A 25,642-nucleotide genomic window follows, 5' to 3' on the forward strand; every position below is an offset into this window, starting at 1 on the left:
TCCTCTTGACTTACAGGTCCAAATATGATTTCTCTGTTTTTCAGGCATCCTCCTCATCCACTAATTAGCATACTTGAAAACAGACCTGATTGCTGGCCAGTTCTTTTGCAGCAGATAACAGTATTTTTCCAGCAGTGTCCAGAGAGGTAAAAAACAAATATAATTCAGTTTTTTGTGTATATCTGTACAATGTGTACTGATTCTGCCAAGAAGTCTTTGCTGAAGTGACTGGGTAAACTACATGAATGTTGTTCTTTTCAAAGAAATATATAAAAACCTCTTAGGGCATGTTGATACGGTGTAAAAAAACAAAAAACAAAAAACAAAAACCAAAAAACCTTGGCTCCAGCTTGAGCCCTGAAATTCACGCAACAATGAAATCACCGAAGTAAGATGATATTGTCCAGCTGTAGTTTTTTCTGTGCTCTGTAGACATATCCTTAGATGTCTTTGAATAATATATACCGTTAACTAAAGGTGTTGAAAAATGAGTATAGTTTAGCCAAAGATTATATATTTTAAAGTTTTTGTTTCCTGGACCTGGAAATCTTAAACTATCTAAAATTGCTATTTTTATATAGTTTTTGTAAAAGTTATTTAAAATGCTGTGAAAATGGTGTCTGATTTTTGGTTTTTTTTAATAATTTCAAAAGTTTGGATAATGTCTTTGATTTGCACAAGCTACTAACTTTTCATGAAATATATAGTTTCCTAAAAGAGTCATTGTTGGCTGGAAACTCTTGGAATTAAAAAAAAAAAAGTTCACTTTTGTTGTAGACTGTGTAATAACAGAAACAAAATATTAAGGAAAATTGTCATAGAAATGGTTTAGCCCTGACAGAAGCCCTAAGTTAGTAAGGATGTTAATGGAAAAACTAGTAGTTTACGAAACCCTCCAAAAATTATTTTCTTATGTTAATCTGCTCTTTGGCCATTAAAATATGTTTACTTCATAGAACTGGTCAGTTTTTGTTTTTCATGGAAATTTGTCATTTGAAATTTCCTGTACTACTGTAATAATTCTGAGAGCTGGATCTAGAGATTTATAATTAAAATAAATTTTACTTGTTGAGAACTATGGGTGATCTTAAAATATTACAATTTTGGCCCAGTATCCCAATCTTTACTTACGCAAAATTTTCACTGAAGTCAGCGAGTAAAATCTATATCATGAATATGTTCTATCACAAAAATGCATGCTTTGCACAACTGAGAACATAATAGAGTATTTTAAGATATTTTTAAAAGGGAAAAGCCATAAGATAGCTTTTCAAAACATTTTCATGAGTGAAGTTCTGATTCCAAGTCCTTGGAAATCATTGAAGAAAGTCTGATTTATTTTAGTAGGATTTAGATGGAATAGAAAATTATTATAGACCTATTCTTCCTACTGAAGTTGATGACAAAATTAGCAGTGAAATTGGTGGGTGTCTATCACTTTGTTTTATACAGTATTTATTGTATGTTTAGGTGTACAGTATGTATTTTATATGGAAATGGGAATATTTAGTGACAGTTAAACTTTTTCAGTAGCTGAATTCTTCAGAAGAATATACTTGCCCTGCTCTTCTTGCCACTTTTTTCTCCAAGGGCTTTTATAGCATAAAATCTTACCTCTAGATTTTAGTGATCTAGATGTATTACGTACTTTTTGTGAGACAAGAAATGGAGAAAATGGAAGGTTTCTGGAGTTACTTAATTCTTTGACCATATGCAAGCATGGTCACCAACGTTTGGATTGACAGTTTTGAGAGAGAGAGTTATAAATGGATCAACAAATAGATTTTTAAATGGAGAGTTCTAAGCAAATAAAGCCAGTGAAACACTCTTTGCCAGGCAGCAACCCTGGTTGAAGCACTGCTTCCTTCTGAGCATGGTTGGCAGGGTAGCTTTCAGAGGCTGAGATGGGTGTTTTTTGTTTGATTTATAATGATGAAAAGTCAAATTTTATAATAGTATTTCTGAAAAACATTATCCAGATACTGCGTGATCTATCATGACATTTAGCACAGAAAGCAGCTTTCTAAACAAAGGGAAAAAATGAAATATAAAATGCCGTTGCAATAATACGTAAGAATATAAAGTGAGGTGTTGTTCACGTAGAAGTACAGAGCAAGTACTTCATTTGCACTGTTACTATACAAGAACTTACACTGTTCTGTGTCAGTAAATCAAATTGTTATTGCTTATTGTGAGATTTAACAATGACTCCCATGGTGTTGTCTCATAATTACTATATAATGTTGATACCTACAGAGGCTGTGAATGTTATGTTGTTTGAGTTTCACCATTTGCTACTTTTTACTATTAACCTGTTTTTGAATTGCAGGGCACAGAGTTCTTGTGTGTGTATAATGGCCCCATTTCTAAGATACCTATATTGTGAACCATTGCAATTGCGGGAGAATGCTGAATTCCGAATGGGTCTGCTTAAATTCTTACTTCAGCCACATACTCCTGAGAAAAGAGACACACCCTCTACGCTAGAACACCTTATTCTTCAGCTGCTTTGTGACTTCATTCCACATTTTCAGGTAAAAGTTAATTGACTGCTTGGTCCTGCCTTCTGCAAATATACCTTGTTAGAGCAGATTTTGTTATTGTGTTACCTTTATGTGTGTTTGTATGCAATGCTGCATTCCAAGTCCCCCAAACGAGATTTGATCAGCAGTTTGGAAATCCAGAACCAAGTTTGGCTTTCTCAGGGAAGGTTATACAATTTTTTTCAAGTGATCAAATCTGATCTTGCAAGTGCTAACTGGAAACAAGTTTTGTGTTGTGATAGTAATTCATGGTAGTGATGATCTGGTATATAGCTTAGGTGAGAGAGCAGCGTGTAAGAGACAGAATGTTATTGTCCTAAACCAGTCAAAATCTGCTGTTTCAGTCAACATCATGAGGTGTTTTCCAAAAACTTGTAGCACTTGAATTTGGATGAGCGGTTTTAAAATGTGAAATGGGCTACATGAAGTGCTTGTGCAGAAGGTAAACTTCTTGGGAGTAAATTCTGCCCTTAAATGAATAAAAGCGACTCTCTGAAGCCAGAGGGACTGTGTACCGGAAGGCAGTAGTGGACTCTGTTTGGTTATGTTTGGCTCGTCAAAGAGGCCTACCTCTCACTGAAATTCAGGGCTAAGTAGGGTGCCTAAATGTCTAGACCTCTTTAAAAATTTCAGCTTTAACTCATTGATGAGAAGAGGGGAAAAATGGCTCAGTGGTTAGATTACAAGCCTGCAACTCAGGAGGATGTGACTGTAGGACATTAATAGATTTTCAAAGGGGCACAGGAAAACTTCTCAGAAGAACATAAACTCACATGATACTGCAAGGGAACAAGATACTGACCTGCTGCCTCTGGAAACTGAAGTCGGAATTTGATTAGATAATAAGAGGAGTAGATGGGCAGGTGCAGGTGGGCCTCAATAATAACCTGTCAGCATTAGAATACTACACACCTTGTTCTATTTGGCAATCACCAATCCAGAGAAGCTCAGGTATTGAATTACATGCATTATCAAGTCAGGAACAAAGCTTTTAAACCAAGGTTGTCTGTCTTATGGCTCTTAAGGACGTGGGTAGTGCATGTTTGTTGTTGTTGGTTATTTTTCCTGGTTTTGCTGAGTTTCCAACAGCAGACAGATGTCTGTTTCAAAGCTGATCCTGCCATAAGTCACTTAATGTTGCCATAGATTGTTTATCTGTGAATGTGTTTCCTGAAAGCTTGTTGGAAAAGATACACAACTATCAGGGCCAATTATAGAAATGGAAACTCTTCCACACATGTGTAAAAGGAGAAGGAAAATTGTTTGTGTGTGTAAATAGATAGATATACACACATACATGCATACAGGTTGAATTAGTCTAATCCAGAGCTGTTGCATCCAGCAACATCTCTAATCTGGTATGATTTTTTAGTTAGCTGGGTGACCACTTATCATGGTTGTGGCCAAGTTTCCTGCAGTCCCATAAAGTTTGTTTACATGCACAAGTTCTAGCCCTCAGTGTTCTGTGCTGTTAGTTAGCTATAATTTAACCCTAAATGTCTTCAAAGAGCTTAGGTAGAAGGGGAAGTGTTTGGTAATGCTGCTAGACACTACTGATATCCCGTAGTCTGGCAGATTCTCTTATCTGTCATCAGTCCAATCTCAAGGGTGCTGGACTCGAGAGGTTCAACCAGTGTGTGTGTGTGTGTGTGTATATATATGAAATGACAAGCTATATCTTTTATTCTGCAGATAAAGGACTTGCCACAAGTAACAGAAGCATTGTTCTTTTTAGAAGAATTATTCCTGAGTTTGCTTCGCTACCCTGTTTTTTGGAAAGCCAAGTTATCCCAGCTTTGTCTGCAGATTTTGTCCTTCTGTGAGATTTGCCTGAATGTGACAGGGGAATGTTCATCTACAATTATCTTAATAGAGCAAAATATTGAGATCTTGCAAGAGGTAAGAATTTGGGAGAAGATAGAAAAAGCTACTTTTGAATGCAAAGAGAGTTGTCATTTTAAGGGTGGCTTTGGTTTTGTCCTCATAGTTTTTCTTGCAGAGAAACTAAGATTAAAAAGCTTTGTTTTGTATTGAAAAAGTCACTTGCTTATTATCATTTTCACTGTCAGATAAACACACACAGTTAATATAAAATTTGTAAGCAAATTGCATGCATACTATTTGTAATGAGCACCATCTTCCAATATATTGAACTTCTGCAAGTTTAAAAGTGTGAAATGCTTTGTTGAGACTGTAATCCTTTGTAATGGTTTGCGGTTTCAGGTCAGTGGGACTTGTGCCTCTAAATTGCATAGATGCGCTTTAAATCTCAACCTTCACTGTCTAAATTACAGCCTTAGGAGCCCAATGATGTTTTTGAAAATTTGGTCTGTGTATAACACAATTTGTAGTTAACCTTTAATATATTGGAAGTCTAAATAACTTTTCCTTTTTAATGCTGAAATAATTTTATTTTGAAGCAACAAAGATTTTTTGCCATCTAGAGAAAATTGCTCCATCCTTTTAGAAACATACTCTAGGAACATAGTTTGACCATTGTTGAGTTCAGGTTGTCTGTGAATTTCCCTGCTACAAGCACAGTATATTCACCAAGATTTATGAACTATGGCCAAAACTGCTACCACTCCCTACGCATATCTTGGTGCCTAATTTAAGTGCGTATTCAGGGATCTGAATCGGCACCCCCCCACAAATGCAGATTACTCAGCGGTACTTGGTTAGATCTTAGGAGTCTAACTTTAGGCACCTCTTTTTGAAGATCTCTTGGCCTGTGTTGAATATATAGCTAAAATAATTCAGTGCCTGACGAATAAGACTTGTACCACAGTGTTTGCTTACAGTATAAAGCCTGCATTTTTGTTGTTTCTGCATTGCAAAACCTAAAAAGACAGAAATTTTAGAACTACAAAGTCCCCATGTATCAACTACTATTTTTAGTGTTGTCTGGTTGTATTAAACATAGAGAGAGGAATGTATGGAGCTTGGTCAGTATAGCCTAAACCAAATTATGGAGAAACTAATCAGAATCTTGTGGCTGTTAAATAAGAGTTAAATTTATATTGAAGCTCACGCTTTCCTGTTGATTACCTTTATTGAATGATTGCTGCTTTTAAATTAGGAGGTTTGAACAGGCATACTATGTGCATAAAAAGATGTGAAATATAGATGTTTTATTTCCACATGCCATCCATCTCAAACCTGAGGTCTTCAAACAATATTTTTTTTCTGCATTTTCAGGACTTGCCAGTTGAACAAGCCATAATTGGATTAAGTTTACTTCTGCTACAGAGTCCAGCAAGTCAGCAGAAACCCATCTTAAAACTAGGTGAAGTCTTATGTAGAATCTCCAGTTTTTACAACCATGGGTTGCTTTTTGTTTTTTTCCTTAATTTTAAGTCACTGTGTTTTTGCAGTCAAGTTGTCTTTCAAGTTAGATGTGGTGAAGGGAATGCTCATTGTATTAAGCTGTAATTTTTCATTAATAAAAATTATGTGGTGGAGCTGAAATTGAAGACAATTTTCTCCCCTCTTGTTTCTTGTCATGGATGTTAGCATCTGCTGGATTGTTCTTCCTTGGTATCTGGATTTCAATTTTTCCAGCCATCAGCAGTATAGCTTTATTACAGGCTGCAGGCCTCCTGAATCTGTTACTTGTGACAGTTCTTCTGACTGCGCATGTGAAAATCTTGAGGGCACAGCGTACAGCTGATTTTGTTTGGCTTGGCTTATGAATTATTGTGTTAGTAATAGAGAGCATACTTTTCATGGTGATGCATAGAAAGGTTTCTGTTAAATTCCATTTCCATGTTTATTGATGGAAGGTACTCAGATGATTTGGTATAAAAGGCATGAAAACTACCTTTTAGTGTTGAGGTCCTTATCAGAAATTAGCATGAACTGTGGCAGTACAATGTATATTGCAACTGTTATTGCGCTTGCTAGAAAATGTATAGGTCATGCTGAAAAGCATAACTTTTTTCCACTTCATTTTTTTCCTCATTTTCAAATAGCTTGCAAGATGCTTTCCTGTAAAGAAACACAGAAGATTCCAGCAATGGCCATCATCTTGGTGATGCCTGTGTTGCAGATCTTATCTTCCTCTTATGAGGATTGCGTATCAGAGGAAGATTCTGGCCCCACGAGGCAACAGCTAGCTATAAATCTTTTGGAGATGGTGCAGCAGGAAGGCATAAAGGATAAAAAGAAATTGGTAAAGGCGTAATTCAGGGTTTTGCCTTCTTTTGGGGTCAGTTTGGGTCATGGGACTCTACCAGTTTCTCTGCATTGTTATATGCAGTAGTTTACATTAGAGACTGCTAAAGGTGGTTTTTCGTGTGTGTGTGTGTGTGTGTGTGTGTGTGTGTGGCGCGCACACAGCATGCACTGAAAAGAGTAAAATGGAAGTAGTAGGAAGACAGCAAAAACCACCTTCACCTTTTGGCATTGCTTCTACCTGTATGGTGATTTTTTTTAATAGCCTTATATCAGCTCATACACATTTAAGGGCATAAGTACATCTTCATCCTGTGCTGTTATCCAAACAGATTCTCCCAGTATTATGCTAATTTTTTGCCTCAGTTTGACTCCTGTTACATAGTACACTGATTCATCCCCTTCCTTGGAACACTATTATCTCAGTAACCAGTACTTTTTTATTCTTATTCTGCTTTGTCGGACTTAGGAAGGGAGAACAAAGGCAAAAGAGGACATAAAAGTGTTACCTATTATGGTGTCAACTGATTGTCTTAGAATAGTTTTGATAGTTATTGTTGCACCCCTTTTCTTTACTGATATGGGACCTTGAGCCTGAGAACTCCTCACCCATGCACAGAAATGTAGGGCTGAAAGGGACCTTGAGAAGTATCAAGTGCAGCCTCCTTCACTGAGACATGACCAAGGAAACCCAGATAATGCCTAACAAGTATTTGTCCACCCTGTTCTTAAAAGCTTCTAGTGATGAGAATTTCCAACATCTGTCTTGGAAAACCACCCAAGTGCTTAGCTACTCTTACAGTGAGAAAGTTCTTCCTGGTATCTAACCTTTCTGTAGATTAAGCATGTTACTTCCTGTCCTACTTTCAGTGGTCATGGAGGACAGTTGCCCACTGTCCTCTTCATAATAGCTCTTTAACATATTTGAAGACTGTTTTCAGATCCGTCCTCAGTATTCTTTTGTCAAAATTAAACTTGTCTGTTTTTTTTTTTTAAACTTCTCATCAGTAAGGTTTTCAAAATGTTTTATAGCATTGCTGTTGCCCTCCTTTGTATGTCATGCACATCTTCATAGACTTTCAGTGTTAGACAGGACTGCATGGGTCTTCTAGTCTAACCCCTTGCCAGGATACAGGGTACTAGCTTCCTTTTGAAAACTTTCATCCAAATGTTCTAAGGATAGGTGACAGTTGTTTGCCTTCTGATTTAGACAGCTTTAGCACTGCAGAAGTTAGGCTCCATTTGCCTCTTTACAGCTTTTTCCTATTCTTTCTGGAGGTTAGTCAGGTTGGTGGTGCATTTGAGACAGCAAAACATACCATTTCTTCTCCTGCTTTTTGCATCTAATATCCATTTGTCCTAGATGGACGCCTGGTCCCAGTTAGAGATTTTTTCAGAAGGCCATAGATGCCAGCCCAGGTAATGCAATAATATGTCATATCCACAAAACAAAAACCATATTGTGTCACAGATACTGTAAGCGTCATAAAACAAGGCACTGAGATGGAATATCAAAGTATATGACTTCGGACTTAAATGGTAATCACTGTACCTTGCAGCTCCAACTGAATTCCTGAAGTCCTGTCCCAGCAGACTAAGGATGATGCATGGGATGAAACATCTTGTGATGTACTCTTCTTTGGTTCTTCCAGAAAGCTAACTTGGTGTCAGTAGAGATGCCTTCCATTCGTAGGGACGCATGGATCAATATGCTGTAATTTCAGTTCCTGCTAAAGGGAGCTGTACTATCTTGTCATTCAGGTTATCTCCCAGTATCCCAAAGGAAAAAAGGTGAAAGCATTTCCCAAGTTGAGCTAGACATTAGAGTTGGTTGATAGCTTTTAAAATTTTATACCTCTATTTTAAGACTGGCAAAATCACATTTGTAGTGGGTGCCTACCTATATTTTCCTCGGAAAATGTGTTTTAGGGATTTGTATTCCAAGATTTTCACTCTAGGCTTCAGAAATCTGTTTACTGTATTGGCTGATGAGCTATGGAAAAGTGTGATAACCCTGTAGTTCCTAAAAACCATAAGAATCATGATATAAAATCAGACCAGTTGTCCATCTGTCCAGTAGCCTGTCTTTTGACAGTGTCCAGTGACAAGTGCTTCAAAGGAAATAAAGAGAAAAGGGCAGTTATCAAGAGATTGATTCCCTCTAGTACCTTGCTTCTGCCATTCAGAGGTTTAGGAACATCTGAGCATGGGCTTCCTAATGGCTATTGATAGGTCTGTTTTTCCATGGACTTGTCTAGTTCTTTTTAGAGCCCATTTATTGTTTTGGCCGTCACAGGTTCCACAAGTTGACTGTGTTGTGTGCAGAACTTTGTTTTTGTGTTTGTTAAAGCTGCTGCCTTTACATTTCCTTGGTTGACTTCTGCTTTTTGTGTTATGTCAAGGGGTAACTAACAGTTGCTTTTCACTTTCTCTGCACTTTTCATGATTTTATAGTCTTCTATCCTATTTTCCTGTCATAGGCTCTTGTCTGAGATGAACCTTTCATTCCTTTTAATCGCTCTTCATCTGGAAACTGTTTAACACCTAATAATTTTGTTTCCTTTCTCTCTCTAACTGTTCCATTTCCACTGTAACTTTTTTGAGATGGAGTGGCCAGAATTTCCTGCAGTATTCACGGAGAGGGGATAGTGTGGATTTAAATAGTGTCATGATGACATGATGTTTCTTAACTTTAGGACCAGAAATATCTTTTTTTTTTATTCAAACATACTTGGTGAACTTGTGTGCTAGGATCAAATCACTAGCAGAATATAAACTATAATGGGCTTTCCATATGTGTGGACTTCAAAATAGGGTGAACTATTTGGAGTTGAACTTCAAAATAGGGTGTGTGTAGAGGTTCAACTTTGAAATCTGTTACTCCGAAGTTATTTTTGTAGTGTAGACACAGTCAACATGAAATAAGGTCCTCCTAATGTCCACCTAGTATATTGTAACCAGTCTGTGGTCATTTGGAACTGCTTCCACTTTGCTACTTTTAAGTCAGAGCATCATGGGAGTACAACCTGAATCCTCCTTTTCTGACAGCATGAGCCGTACCGCTTAAAGACTGTCCATCAGTTAGTATCAGAGAGGTAGCTGTGTTAGTCTGTATCTTCGAGAACAACAAGAAGTCTTGTGGCATTTTATAGACTAACAGATATTTTGGAACATAAGCTTTCGTGGGCAAAGACCCGCTTCATCAGATGCATGAGTGGGAGGGGGGTGGTTTCAGAGGGGTATTTAAAGAGTGGGGTATTTAAAGAGTAAAAGGAAGGGCCAGAGCTGACAAGGTCTAGTCAGCAAGGTGGAAATGGCCCAGTATCAATAGTACTTATCAAAATCCTCACCAGCCACTACAAACCAGTGACTCTAGGCCTGGAATCAGCCCCTGCAATGGTCCTTGGTGCCAACTCTGCTCACATATCTACACCAGTGATATCATCACAGGACTTGATATCAACCATACCATCAGGGGCTCCTTTACCTGCACTTCTTCTAATATAATATATGCCATCATGTGCCAGCAATGCCCCACTGCAATTTACATTGGCCAAACTGGACAGTCTCTCCGTAAAAGAATAAATGAACATAAATCAGACATCAGGAACGGTAATGTAAAGAAGCCTGTGGGTGAACACTTCAATCTCCCTGGACACTCAGTGGCAGATTTAAGGGTGACAGTCCTGAAACACAGAAATTTCAAAAATCAAATGGAGAGAGAAATCTCTGAGCTGCAATTTATTTGGAAATTTGACTCATTAACTAAGGATTAAACAGAGACTGGGAGTGTCTTGCAGCTTACAAAGGCAGCTTCTCTGCCCTGGGTGTTAATATCTCCCCATTAGACTCTGACAAATGCTCACATCCTCCTGTGTGATCTGACTTATTTTTTCCTCTTTTGATAAGTACTATTGATACTGGGCCATTTCCACCTTGCTGAACAGACCTTGTCAGCTCTGGGCCTCCCTTTTACTGGGACCCCACTCTTTAAATACCCCTCTGAACCCCCTTGCCCCTGTGCATCTGATGAAGCAGGTCTTTGCCCATGAAAGCTGATGCTCTAAAATATCTGTTAATCTATAAGGTGCCACAAGACCTCTTGTTGTTCTCCATTAGTTAGGTCCTTCCCTAATGTGACATACAACTGAGCAGCGACTTCATTCAGGTGAAAGTTCTGGCACACATGTTCTGTCTGTCCTAGCTGTCTAAATAATACTGTAAACCATACTGGTGTCCTGTCATAGTGTTTGTACAGTGTGACATTGAATATATTATTAGATTTCAATACACGTTGTTAGAATGCAATAAAGAAATACTGAGCTGCTGAATTTTAATGCTAATCATGACTAAACTTTACTCTCAGATTTTATATGAATAAATAATAGTACTTCCAGCAATGGGGAAAGGAAAGAGATAAGATTCTCCAGAGAGGAGGAGGAATCATCGTCAAACACATAGCTATAAGGGTTTTGTTTTTTTCTGCCTCCACTGCATGTAGTTACAGTATAAAAATTATTGCCACGGTAGTCATTGCTTATTTCAGTGAAATGCACAAATACAAATGAAATTGTTCTAATTTAAATGCTGAGACTCTCTTCTCTTTGCTCCCATGAGAACAATGTATCAGAAAGGGAATAAGTCATTATGAAAGAATGTTGTACGCCTGTGTAGTTAACTACTGTACTTGCTGTTTAATGATAAGAAAAACAAACATATCCCCCTGGAACAGTCTCTGATTCACAGGATTCAGTCCTCTGACTGGCAGTGGTTATTTATTTATTCCTAACCCTCAAAACACTTAGGCTACATCTACATGTGCTGCCTCTTCCAGAAGCGGCATGATAATGAGCAGACTGGAAGATGCTAATGAGGTCTGGATGTAAATTTCCTGTGCCTTATTAGCATATAACCATGTGATTCGGAGTCAGGAAGAAGCTCTTCCAGACTCCAAAATACATGTGCGGACACACAGCCCAGATGGATCTTCCAGAAAATTATGAGGAAGAGGGGACTTCTGGAAGGAGGGGTTCCTTCCGAAAGATCCACCACGAGCCGTGCATCCACACATGTATTTTAGAGTCTGGAAGAGGTTCTTCTGGACTCGGAATCACGTGGCCATAGGCTAATGAGGCACAGAAAATTTACATCCATGCCTCTAGCATCTTCCAGACTGCTCGTTACCATGCAGCTTCCACAAGAAGCAGCATGCGTAGACGTAGCCTTAGAGTGTTACATCATTGTCTCATAATTAATTTTCCTTTATTCAGCTTGCAATAGTGAGAAATTTGAGGTATCTATATAACCACCTGTGCCCTTCAAATCTAGTACTGATAAAATTAGTGAAATTACATCTCAGGGAATGATCCCAGTTTTCAGATGCCTGAGGGAACTGAAGTAGGGCAATATATATTGGCTTAGGCCCCTAACAATAGAACCTAAAGATCCTGAACATTCAATTTTAGATTACCCTCTATGACAACAGTTGAAGTAAATAGAGATGCTTGTATGCATCAGAGAGCTGTGGAGGAGGGTGGAGAATTTATCTCATCTCTAAGTTATCTCATCTGAAAAACGGACAGTAGGTTTTTGAGTTTTTGACCTGTAACTAGTGTTGGGTAGTCTCAGCGGGGTAACCGGGTTAGTCTGTAGTTTCCCAAAAAAAACTAGTAGTCCTGTAGCACCTTAAAGGCTAAAAAAATTGTTAGGATATGAACTTCTGTGGTTTTTTGAAAATCTATCCATGAATCTCATTACCTAATAAACAAATTTGTTAGTCTTTAAGGTGCTACAGGACTAATTTAACTGTTGGATGTAAGAGCGAATTCTAATTTAAATGCTATTCTAAAAAAGGTCATTTCAAGTCCAGGGATGATATAGTTCATATTGATCAAAAAGTGTTTACATTACATTAAACAATATGATTAACATTAAGGTGTAAAGATTGATATCGTACTGCTATGACTACTCATGCAGAATATCTTTTCCACTTGGAAATTTGAGGGTGAAGGGGTTCTTGCACTAAGTCTGAATTTCTTAACAGGTCAATTTCTAGTTTCCAGCTGTAAGGCTGTATTACAAGGGAATCCAGGTTTAATTTAAAAAAAAAAAAAAGTCACATAGTTTATGTCCTGAATTACTGGTCTCCTTTCATTAACAATAGTATCAACTGAAACTATTGTATGACTTAAAGAAATAACCAACAGATTCGTGTTGGGATTTTAATATTTTTTGTGATTTCCAACCCAAAGATTATAAAACTCTATCTATGCCGGAACATGAGAACTGAAAAATAAAACGGATTGGTATTTATTGTCCTCAGTCAGATGGAATGCAAAAAAGTGAACCAAGAGCATAACAGGTCATAGATAACTTAATTTTTCTCCTTCAGCAGAGATCATTGAGTGTTATTAGGACGAATTAAGGACTTACTTTATATTTTCATTTGGGGGTGTGAGAGAAAGAAAATTAGATCCTTTTTGGAATCCTCCTCCAGTTTAATTGTGTCTACATCACTTGGGAAATAGAGCCATAATCATCAGCAGGAATAGTGATGATTATTGTAAGCTGAGAGGGGAAGTTCAAAACAGTGAGTCTGAGTCATGTTGTTCTTTAGAGACAGAACCAATGGACAAACAAGTTAGAGATTTAGTGATAAATGAATTTAATTTTCTTCAAGTAATAAGCTACTTCATACCAGGTTTAGGCAGGCAAAATTTGCATTTTTTCTATTTTGGTTTATTGGATTTTGGACTGGATCTTTCATGGCACTAATTTGTCTTTGGTTTTCCAGGCATCCCACAAGGTCATCTTTCCAATAACCGGTGCATACAATTTATTATATACAACTTGGAGGATCTTAGAGCACATGAAAGAGGAGTCTTCAGTGTCTATCTGGTTGTCTTCCATTAAATCACTTCTACCTTTCATGACTCAAGTCTCCACTCATGTTTTCCTTCTACTGGCTTACCTCTTGGTTAAAGAAAATGGAGATAGTGTTCGTGAAGTACTGAGTGCTACAGTGGACATAGCCAAGGCAGATTGCTCTCAGGTAAAAATTTTACCATTTCTGGATGTCTCTGTTTTATGTGGTGGCATGCTTAAAGCAGTGTTTTTGTATAAAATCCCTCACTAGCCTTTTTTATTTAATCTTGGTGAAAAGAGACGTTTTTACTGTTGTGCAGTAACTGAAGAGTTTTTAGATGTTCAGGGCATGGAATGCAGTAAAATAAGTGATATTTATTTTAAAAAAATATGAAAAATGAGAAAGAAAAGAAAATGGCAGTCTGTCCAAGAATAAGTATTTGGAGTGGGGATTTCTTTTTCTTTATTCTTGTGGCTGCACGGTGCTGACAGTCTTGAATTTGCTCTTCAGAGGTACTAAATCATTGAAGCCACAAAAAAGCATTTAGTTACGAAAATGTAACTGTGTTGGAAGTTGCTATTATGCCTGCCTAATATTGGTGTGATAGAACGAAGACTTGAGTCCTTTGTTTTCACTGATTTAGTATTTACAGCACGCACGTCATGAGGAAGGGGGAGGTATGTCTTCTGTTCCTGGTTCAGTCATTGACTTACTGACTTCTCTGGTCTGTAAAAGGGAGCTAATGTCTCAATGGGATTAGGAAGGATTAATGAAAGTTTTGACACTTTGTGAGATCTTTATTAGGACCTTTTGTAAGATGTTAATGCTTCAGCCATTACAAGGAAGTAAATACATCTCCCTTTTAAATTGTTTTTTCCTTGTTTTAATAAGATGTGCAAAATTAGAGAAAGAACTGGTATTTGTGGTCTTAACCCAATGGATATGAAGAGTGCAATGCAAGGAAGTTAAGCAAAGTCTACTGTTCCATTTCTTGCTTCTCATAACCAAAAGAAATTTGGTGAGCCCCCTTACAGTTACAAAAAAGATCTCAGTCTCTTCTTGTCTGTAGACTTACTTCAAAAATTACTTGCATAGACTATGAAGTCTGTTTTTTTCTGCTTCCTCTAGATTCAAGCCAGATTTTTCACAATATCCGTATATACTCCCGAATAAATTGAAAAACAAAAATAGGTAATGGGTTTAGCAGTCATAACACCAGATAGTGATATATGTATATTATTTAAGTCAGAGGCACTAAGACAATACAGTGGATTATAAAATATTCCCATTTTATGTTTGGCATCATGGATCATTTCTGAAGGCATACATGAAAATCATGCAGTCTCGGTGCTGACACTTGGGACAGTCCAGTGGAGAGTGGTAATTCATGAGGGGTGACACAATTTGAGAGGTCTTGGTGCAGTGCAGACAAGGAGAAGTGGAGAAGGAGAAAAGAGTGGCAGAAACTGTCCTGTGACTCTCCAACATCTACCACTCCTGCCCCTTCTCCAATAAGACCTGCAGTTCCAGAAGTGGGCTGATCAGGCATCAATAGACTCGCAAATAGGAGGGTGACATGAAGACGTCCAACACATTATTGAGTGACCGCCAAGAAGAGAGAGAATGGTGAAGGTAACCTGGTGATAGATGATGAGGAAACAGCTGAAGTACTCAATGGTGTTTTGTCTCTCCTCACAGGCAAGGTTAGCTCCCAGACTGCTGCTCTACAGCACCATATGGGGAGGAGGGGGCAGACCTGCGTAAAGAAAGAACAGACCAAGAACTATTTAAAAAAGCTGGAATACACAAATCTGTGGGGTTAGATCTAATGCATCTGAGGGTGTTGAGGGTGTTGGCTGATGTGATGGCAGTTATTGACCATTTATTTGAAAACTCATGGCAATCTTGGGAGGTTCCAGATGATTGGAAAAAGGCAAATATAGTGCCAATCTTATTAAAAAAAAAAAAAAAAGGCGGGGGGGGGGAAGGAGGATTTGAAGAGCTATAGATGAGTCAGGCTCACCTCAGTCCCTGGAAAATTCACGTTGCAGACATCCTCAAGACAGCCATTTTCAAACACTTGGAAGAGAGGAATGTGATGAGGAACAGTCAACATGGGTTAACCAAGGGCAAGTCATGCCAACTAAACTGATTGCCTTCTATGACAAGGTAACTGGCTCTGTGGATATGGAGAAGGTGGAAATGTAATATACTTTGACTTTAGCAAAGCTTTTGATACAGTCTCCCATGGTATCCTTGTCAGTGAGTTAAAGAAATATGGATTGGATGAACAGATGGTAAAGTGGTTAGAAAGCTGTCTAAACTGTCAGGCTGAACCAGTAGTGATCAATGGCTGGATGGTCTAGTTGGCACTTGGTATCTAGTAGAGTGCCCCAAGGTTAGTCGCAGGGGCCAGTTTTTGTTCAATATCATTATTGATGACCTGGATGAGGGGATGGATTGCATCCTTAGGAAGTTCAAGTATGACACTAAGCTAGGGGGAGAGGTAGATGTATGGGAGAATATAGATAGGGTGCAGAGTGACTTAGACAAATTGAAGGATTGTGCAAAAAGAAATTTGAAGAGGTTCAACAAGGAGATGTGCAGAGTCCTGCACTTGAGGCAGAAGAATTCCAACTGCTGCCACAGGCTGTGGTCTCACTGGCTAAGCAGCAAAGACCTGGGGATTACAGTTGATGAGAATCTGGTTATGAGTCAACAGTGTGCCATTGTAGCCAAGAAGGCTAATAGCATATTGGGGTGCCATAATAGGATGTGGCCAGCAGCTCTAGGGAAGTGGTTGTTTCCCTTTATTCCCACTGGTGAGGTCACACATGAGGTACCATGTTTTAGTGTCCCACCCTGCCCCCCCATATTACAGAAAGGATGTGGATGCATTGGAGAGAGTTCAGTGGGTGGGCGGGGGGAGGCACAACAAAAAATTTTAGGAGTCCGGAGCACGTGACTTTGGAGGAGAGGCTGAGGGATTTGGTCTTTACTGTGCACAGCAGAAGTGAGGGAGTATTTGATAGCACCCTTCAACTACCTGAAGGCAGGGGGTTCCAAAGAGGATGGAGAGAGGATGTTTTCAGTGGTGAAAGATGACAGAAAAAGGAGCAATGGTTTCAAGTTGCAGTGGGGGAGGTCTAGGTTGGATAGTACAGTGTTTCTCAATCAGGGGTAAGTGTACCCTTGGGGGTACACCAAGGTCTTCCAGGGGCCACGTCAACTCATCTAGATATTTGCCTAATTTTACAACAGGATACATAAAAAACACTAGTAAAGTCAGTACAAGCTAAAAGTTAATTCAGACAATGACTTGTTTTCTACTGTTTCATATGCTTTATGTTGAAATATAAGTACAATATTTCCATTTCAGTTTATTTTTTTGATAATAAGATGGTAGAAAGTTGGCAAGTTTTCAGTAGTAGTCTTCTGTGATATTTTTGCGTGGTTTTGTACATAAGTGTTAAGTGAGGTGTAACTTTTAGTGGTATGCAAAACAAATGTGACCCCTGAAAAGGTACAGTAATCTGGAATGGTCAAATGGCTCTTGTTTCAAGACCTCAGCTTACTTTAGGACCATGTTTCTCAGTTGGTGGCGCTCATAGTCTTGGAGGTGCGTGAGAGAAGTCTGGGGTAATTTGTTTTTAAAAGGCGTACTTTATAAAAAAGGTTGAGGCACTCTGGGATAGTAGGGAAAAATTATTGCGCTAGGAGGCTGGTGAACTACTGGCATGTGTTACCTAGGGAAGTGGTGGAACCTCTCTTGCTGGAGGTTTGTCCTGGCTTGGACCATTTGGGTGGGATTGGCCCTGCTTTTAGCAAGGGATTGGCCTCCTATGACCTCCTGAGATCTTTTCCAAACCTATTATTCTGTGACCTCTTCCATAAGTCTTTCATTTCAATCTTAATTTCCTTTTTGACACATGGCTATAGTATCTATAGTAAATGAATGGAACATTGCAGAAGTTTTCTTCATAATTAGTTGCAATAATCAGTTTTGCTCATAGTACCTACTCTTTTCCCTCTACTCTTTTCAAAAAGTCTGTAGGGGTGGGGAAAGGGGTAGCTCAGTGGCTTGAGCTTTGGCCTAGTAAACCCAGGGTTGTGAGTTGAAACCTTGAGGAGGCCCATTGGGTGTCTAAGGCAAATAGATTAAAAAATAGATGAAATAAAAATCTGTCACTGATGGTGCTTGCTCCTCCCACAAGGCCAGGGGTCTGGGCTTGATGACTTCTCAAGGTCCCTTCCAGTTCTAAGAGATATGTGTATCTCCATACATTAGCACTTTTTGTTTTGTTTTGTTTTTCTCCCCACCCTAATGCAGAAGCCTGACAACCTATCTTCTTGTTGAAGATGAGTGATTATATTTGATGAGGTTTTAGATATCTTACCAGACAAAGAATGTTGAAGTAATGGTCTGAAACATTGGGGAAGAAAGTCCAGAAATCTTTTTATAAGGCCAAAGAATGAATAGTAGTGCATGTATTATCAGGCTGTCTTAAATCAAGTCATTACTGAGTTGCACTGACACATGCTGCTCATGAAAAATTTTGTACAGTTCTTTGGATCGGATTAATTGTCTTATTGTACAAAAACTGTTATTACACTGTGTGAAACTACCCGTGCTGCAATGGGAAAAAATTAAATGGTCTGACTGAGAGGTCATTTGTGAATAGTAATACAAGATCTATTGCCATTATTAGGGGATTATGAGACTCCAGAGGACATTTACTCTTTTATGGTTTTCAACGGCTGGAATGAAATATTTTAGTGGTAAATGACACTTCTGGGAAATTCATCTGAAGATGCATTAGTTTTTGTCTTGAGGGGGGAGATATAGGGGTGGAGGCGGGGAAGATGACAAAGCAAAATATGGGTCTTATTCATCTAAACACTCTGTGTAAAAATCTGTTGAACTTGATTTGGCTGCCTGAAGACTGTTGTAAGTAATACTTTATGCCCTGTTCTAAGTCAGCTTATATCAATACCAGAGAGTGACTTTGCAGAAACGGGCATGTTACAGTGTGTTCTGTAAACAGATTTCTTGGAGCAATGTTTGCTGCAAGTTTATTAGGGTGCTTAAGCACACTGAATTTTACAGACCCTATGGGCCAAATTCTCATTAGTGCTCAGAACCATTCAAAAAACCCTCACTCATGTAGGCACCCAGATGAAGTAACTAGATTTCCAAGAGTGCTCAGCCTTCAGTAGCTCTCGCTGTTCTGACTGGAAACTGGTGGGAGCTGGCCATTTCATGTAGATGCCTAATTGGGAAACGTTGAGGTGTAAACTTCGGAAAATCTAGTCTTATGAATCCAGTGTTGTAAACTTTTGAAGTAAACTTAGAAAAAGACTTTTGTTCGGGCTGATGAGAGGACCTGATTCACTAATACTGTAACACCAGTGAATTGTCCCACACAATATATATTTAGGCCAAGAAAGCAAGGTGTGAATGAAGAGCAATTGATACAACATCAGGTTGTTAAATTGAGAACTGACTTTTTAATTTTGGATTGTAATCTTGGTGAAGTTACTGAGTATACTCAATATACTTACTGAGCTAATCTCCGAATAATTTTATTAGCAACTGTAGAACAGGTGCTGTTTGCAGGGAAAAAAAATCTATTTAAAAATTTCAGAGAATGAGACAGGTAAGGAGGAATGATGGATTCCGTGTTTCCTCCCATATTCCTTTCAGTCAATCAAAACATCTGCGTTTAAAGAGACTAATAGTTTGTAGCTTAAAAATCAATCACTGAATTGTATGGTATATTTGAATATGCGTATAAATCATATTGATTTGGGAAATAGCAACTTTTGTCACACTTATATGTCTGTGTAGCATATTTAAGCTTATTTTTAAGAAGGGGCTTTTAGGATGTTTGAACCTGATTTTCAAATAAAATAATTAAAGCAAACCCAAAATAAACAAAACCTGGACTCACTTGGTGGGTTGCTAATAAGAGGCTTGACCCAACTACTGCCTTCTGAGCATGTTCTTATGTGCTTAGGCTATGTCTAGACTAGAGTGATGTGTTGACAGAAGCTTTTGTTGGAAGATATTTTACGACAAAACTATCAACAGATGACATCCAGGCCACCAAAGCAGACTGAAAGAATGATCTGCTCTGTTGACGGGGGCAGCTGGACTTGCCTGGCTGCTCTATTGGCAAACCAGCCAACCAGAAACAGAGCAGATAGGGTTGCCTGGTGTCCTGGAAGCCCTTTCTGTCGACAGAAGGGCCCCTAGAACGTCCAAACTGGCTTTTTGTCAAAAGATCTCTGTTGACAGAAGCATTCTTCCTCATGGCAAGTGGGGTACAGCTGTCAACAAAAGTGCTGTGTTCTGTCAACTTACTGTTGGTAGAACGTCCTTGGGAATCTGTATGTTCTGCAGGTGTTGTTAATGGCCATTTTGTCAACAAAACCCTCTAGTCTAGACACAGCCTAAGAGTTAATGAATCTTAATCAGTTGTTGAACATGAGGTAACTTTTTTTTTTCCAACAGGTACGCAGGTTAGCTTTGTTTATCCATTAAATTAGGAGGAGAGGTTGTTACACTAAAGCATATTGTTCTTCTAAACTCACAACATAGTGAAGTTGTTTTAAGTGTGTAAAGTTGAAACGGAAGTGGCAGTAAAGAATTGTGTAACTAACAGCCATGTAAGTTTACTAGCGAATGCTAAATGTTTCATATTGAGCTTCAGACAATATTTCAACATTTAGCAGCAAAAAGTAATTTACTGTGGAGATTGTAATTGTCAAAGAACACCATACAGTCTTCCCCAATTCATACCCCCGAGGCAATGATGTGGTAGAGAGCACATCAGATAATGAGGTAATGCAGATCTTTGATCTCAAAGTCAGCTTTTCCTGACCTCTGCAAAGTGAGGATGAGACTGAGGAAACTGACTTTTCAGGACTTGCATGCTGAAACCAAATGTCCTGACTTGTATAAACAACATTCACTGTATTACAACTGAGAACCATCTTCTGAGAGAAAGGATGGGTCCAGTGGTTAAGGTGCTAGTTTTGAACTTGAGAGGTTTGGTTTTAAGTTCTGTCTGCATCAAAAGATTTCTATGTGACTTTGGATAGGTAGCTTCTCTGTGGTGCAATTTCCCAGTTGTAAAACAGGAATAATAACGTTGTCTTTCAGCTTTGCTGAGGGTAAAATGCATGATGAAAGTTTGTAAAGGACTGGGTGTCTTCTGACAGTCTGTTCAAGATGACACTTTTTTTTTTTTGAGTTTTTCACAGCTTTCCCAAACAAGTTCCTCTGATTCTAAAATTGACCAGGCTTGGTGTCGTTCAAAAGATGATTTTCTGTGGCTCTCCTGTGGAGTCAGTGGATGAAATCCTGGCCTTATTAAGGTCAAAAGGTATTTTGCCACTAATGACAACAGAGGTAGGATTGCAGTCTTTATCAAGATCAGGGTGATTTCAGGCTCTGTTGTTACAGCTAGTGGAACTTGTAAGTTGTCAAAGCCTCAGAATTTAGGATCTCTCTCCTTTTTTTCTTAACAAAAGCATGGAAATAAAATGTGCAAAAATCTTGTTTCGATGGAATTTTCCCAGTACAAAATCAAACCTCCAAAAAGTTAATTCTGGGAACATGTATGCAATTCCCCACTTTCCTCATTTTCTTGCTACATGTAATCTTTAGAGTAGTACATATGGGAAAAGAATAGTGTATATGTTCTGACCACATTAATAATGTAGGTACAGTCTGTTTTGCAGTAGGCTGTCTTTTCCATGTTTTCTTTTTTTCTTTTAATTGAGCCTAATACATGTGCATCTTATCTTTTGATCATAAAGTTAAAATATCAAAGGAATATTTGCCCGGTGTATTAAAGTAGCTGTGGTGGTCAGAGCTCACAGCAGCAATGATCTGCAGCCATGTGTGACACTGAAGGAGTGGTGGTGGGAGGAGAGAGCCAGCACCGCAGTCTGGGCAGTGCTGAAGGCTGACTGCCCCTTCCACCCTTGTTCCAGCCCCTTCCATGGCATGGAGCCATGCCTCTCTCCCACCTTGTCCTGTGGTGCCTGTTGGCCACTTCAGCTGTAGCAAGTGATTTTGAGCAGGCAGTGCCCTACTGCTGTTATTAAAATCAATTTCTAATCCTCTCAGCCATTCAGGAGGCTCAAAGAGGGCACAACTGCACTTGTTAGACTGTTAAGGGTTAAGCTTACGGATAAGGAGGCTAGAAGTCAGTCCTTATTTCTGACAATAACATAACAGGGAGCATGGGCCGTGGCTGAAGCTGCTGCTTGGAGAGGCACGCTCCATAGTCTGTGGCACAACCTGTACTCCACCCCTTCTCTGACCAGACCCCTCTCCCTCTCCACTTTTTCCTTCTCTTCCTTCCCCCTCTCTGCTCAGCCTTTCCAGGCAAATCCCCGAACCCAACCGAAGCAAATGACATTTGAAAAAAACGCTGTCTTCTAAATGTTTTCCACTCCATGCCGGATTGTGGAGACTGGACATACAGAAGGTATCTTATTAAAAGCACTGAAGTTGAAAGTAAATAATATCAGTCACAGGTTTTTGATATACCTAAATTGGTCAGATTTATTTGCAAACACATTGTAGTAAGGGCAACTCCGCTGTCCTTCTGACTACAACATTAAATATTATAGACTGTGTGATGCAGCTCTTCTCCATTTTACACTTACTTTCTTAATCAGTAGTTCTAAGCTGTTTTTATATTTTAAATGTGCACTTAAGCCTTCATAAGGTAGTCATTTCAGATTACTCCAAATTGAAAACTCTGATACAGAGACATTTATTTGAAATTAATCATCCAGAGCAGTTTAGTATGTTCATAACCAAGTGTATTACTTTTAGAAAAAGGAAACACTAATAAGCATGTTTATGAAGTTTGACCATAAGTTTATGTTCAAAATCTTAGAAACATTTTTGGCTTAGCAAAAGATTTAATAGCTTACTAAGGTACTGATTTCGGTGGAGGGTTCTCTTAAACAAGTTCATCAAATACTCAGAAGTAAAGAAAAGGAAGCTCATTTGCTACCTGGAAGAAAAGAAATATTGTACCTTAAAGGGCTCTTTTAACTGGGGTGGTGGGGAGGGTGGAGAATGGTGAAGGGTGAGGAGGAATGAAGAGAAAGGACAGGAAGACTTTGCAAGTTTTTGTACTATACTCATTAAAATGAATGTGTATTTTAGTTAATTCATTTGGAGAATTTATTTAAAAATACTATGTTTAGTGATCCAAGCATTTAAGATTAAATCTGAGTACACTCATCCCTCGCTACATGAGCACTATTGGTTCCCAACTTTCTGCTCATAAGCAAAAAACTCATAAGAGGGGCACTAAATTACCATTAAATACATGTTGAAGTCTCTGATGGGTTCTTAGTGCTCCTAACTCAGTGAAGGAGTGGCAGCATGTGGCACTGCTTTTGAAAGGTAAGTGAACCTTGGGTTTGGGTGAGGCGGTTGGAGAGGGTTCAAGGGCAGTTTGGGGCCATGAGTGAGAGGGAGGGTTAAAACCTGGTGACAGCTCCAGTGGAGGAGGTTGCAGCTCTTTCCTCCAGGCTACACCAGTGGCACCTGGTGGGGGGCGGTGCGGCAGCCGGGTGGGGGTTCAGGGACCAGGCTGGGGTGGGTGTTGGGAGTGGGCCAGGCCAGGGGGTGCTCAGGGAGGTGTGGGCTGGGGGAGTGTTGGGAGTGGAGCAGCTGGGCCAGGGCTGCGGACCTCCACGGCCAGGGACTCCACGGCTGGCTCGCATAAGTGGGGGAAGTTCACTTGTTTAGTGAACAAAGGTAGGTGTGTGTGTCCCTCGTTTTAGTGAGTACTCGTTAGTAAAGTACTCATTAAACAAGGGATGAGTGTATTCAGGGAACATACTCACTACAGGGAAGATTAATTCTATTGCAGCTGATCTTCCAGAGTTGGATTCAGTGCATCTAGGGGGGTTGTGCTAAATTGAATTTACAGGGAGCCACCATTGACCATGGGACTCATGCCCCCCATTCCCCGTTAGGAGTAAGGGAAGTTGACAGGAGCACAGGCTCCCACCAACCTCCTTTAGGGTATGTCTACACTTGGGAATAGAGTCGAATTTCTTAAAGTTGAATTTTTAACATGGGATTTTAGAAATTCGAGGATGCGTGTCCTGACCAGCTAAGAAAGTCAATTTAATATGTACCCACATGGGTGCCTGAGTCCAACTGTGGATGCAGTGCATTCTGGACACCTATCCCACAGTTCTCATTCCGCATTGCATTTTGAGATCTTGTGCTGGTGTCTTATGGGGAAAAAAAGTCACCACAAATGTTTCTAGGTTTCTTTTGTCACCATCCCAGAATGCATTCTCCTCACCTCTCCCTTCTGCCTAGAAAAAAATGGCATTTTTGCACATTTTTCACCTTGACGACCAGCTGCCAATACAGAAACTAACATGGATCCTGACACATTTCGAAGTTTGATGCAGTGTTTTGTGTTCAGTTCTCACACTACAATGCAGTATCTTCTAACAATAATGCCCATGCATAATCAGATCATTATTCCTGTGGCCATTGACGGACATGAATCTCCAGAGAGAAGGACCACAGATTTTCTAGCAGCACTGGAGTCGCTGTGCTTCATGGAGTACAGGTTCTGGAGCTGAGAAATCAGCACAGAGTGCAGCGATACCAGAATGAGATCTGGTTTGACAATCGAGAAATGTGTTGCAATTGCTCTTTGGAAGTTTGCAACACCAGACAACTACCGGTCAATGGGCAAGTAATTTGGGGTGGGCAAATCTACGGTGGGGGCTGTCATCATACAGGTAGCCAAGGCGATCAACATCCTTCTCCTGAGGAAGATGACACCTCTGAGGAATGTGCAGGAGGTGGTGGGCGGACTTGCTGCCATGAGGTTCCCTAGCTGCAGTGGAGCCATAGATGGAATGCACATCCTCATCCTGGCACCCGACCACCATGCCTCAGAGTACATAAATGGCAAGGGGTACTTCTCTATGGTGTTGCAGGCATTGGTCGATCACAACAGTCATTTACCAGTATTATTGTGGGATGTTTGGGAAGGGTGCATGATGTGTGAATCTTTAGAAATTCTGGCCTATTTAGAAGGCTCCACAGTGGTACTTTCTTACTAGACCAGAAAATTAGCATTGGAAGTGCCCATAGTGATTTTGGGTGACCCTGCTTACCCCTTTTTCCCTTGGCTCATGAAGCCCTGCACAGGCACCCTGGAGTCTCATAAGGAGCTCTTTAACTACAAGCTGAGCAGGAGCAGAATGGTGGCAGAATGTGCCTTTGGACATTTAAAAGCAAGGTTTAGGTGCTTTCTGACTCGCTTAGATCTCAATGAAGAAAACACTACCATTGTTACTGGGGCCTGTTGTATTCTTCATAACAGCTGTGAGGCAAGGGGAAGAATGTTCATGCCTGAGTGTGTGTTTGTGGGGTGGGAGGGGGCAAGGCAGAGGTCCTGACAAAAAATTATCAGCAGGTGAAAACAGGAAAGCCTGGAAAGAGGCACTGAAAATCAAGGATGCCTTGAAATTCAAGTTTATGAATGGATGGTGAAAGGCATTAACCGAAACCTCCTCCAAACAATCTGTTTCCTTGCCCTTTATGAACTGCCCCCCATAACCACAAGACAACCATCACTACCCATCAAACCCCAAGCATGTTAAACAATAAACAAAACTCCTTTTCCAGCATATTATGTTTTAATTTAGGGGGCACTAAAGGAAAAGTGCGGGGTATAGGAAAAAAAAAAGGATACTGAGGTCATGGTTAGTCAGAGGTTAGCCTTCTGATCAGTTTTGAGCTTTTGGGGCTAGGAGGCTGGTCTCTCAGTGGCCTTTCTCCCCTCGTTCTGGGTCCCCAACAAGAGGAGAGTGCCAAATGTGTGGAAGTGGGAGTGGGGGAATGATTGGATGGATGGTTCTGAGCCAGGTGCAGGGGACTGGACTGACGGGGTTGAGGGAGGTCTGAAATGGTGGTGGCTTGGGGGATGCAGTGCCACGTCGAGGGGAGGAGAATGAATGGGGTAAGGGTGGTATGTGTCAGTGGTGCCAG

At 39.7% G+C, this 25,642-nt stretch overlaps 1 protein-coding gene across 1 annotated transcript in view; it reads left to right on the top strand.

Annotated features, from left to right (window-relative positions):
• The window catches only part of FOCAD (focadhesin), a 165,944-nt gene that overhangs the window by 35,712 nt on the left and 104,590 nt on the right, over positions 1-25,642 (top strand). Inside the window, exons 6-11 of the mRNA XM_074994977.1 lie at positions 45-146; positions 2,330-2,534; positions 4,236-4,442; positions 5,742-5,829; positions 6,515-6,714; positions 13,510-13,767. Of these exons, the coding sequence (XP_074851078.1) occupies positions 45-146; positions 2,330-2,534; positions 4,236-4,442; positions 5,742-5,829; positions 6,515-6,714; positions 13,510-13,767 (1,060 nt within the window). The remainder of the gene's footprint in view (positions 1-44; positions 147-2,329; positions 2,535-4,235; positions 4,443-5,741; positions 5,830-6,514; positions 6,715-13,509; positions 13,768-25,642) is intronic.

The sequence above is a fragment of the Carettochelys insculpta genome, chromosome 5, assembly GCF_033958435.1.
Source record: "Carettochelys insculpta isolate YL-2023 chromosome 5, ASM3395843v1, whole genome shotgun sequence".
Classification (NCBI taxonomy): Eukaryota; Metazoa; Chordata; order Testudines; family Carettochelyidae; genus Carettochelys; species Carettochelys insculpta.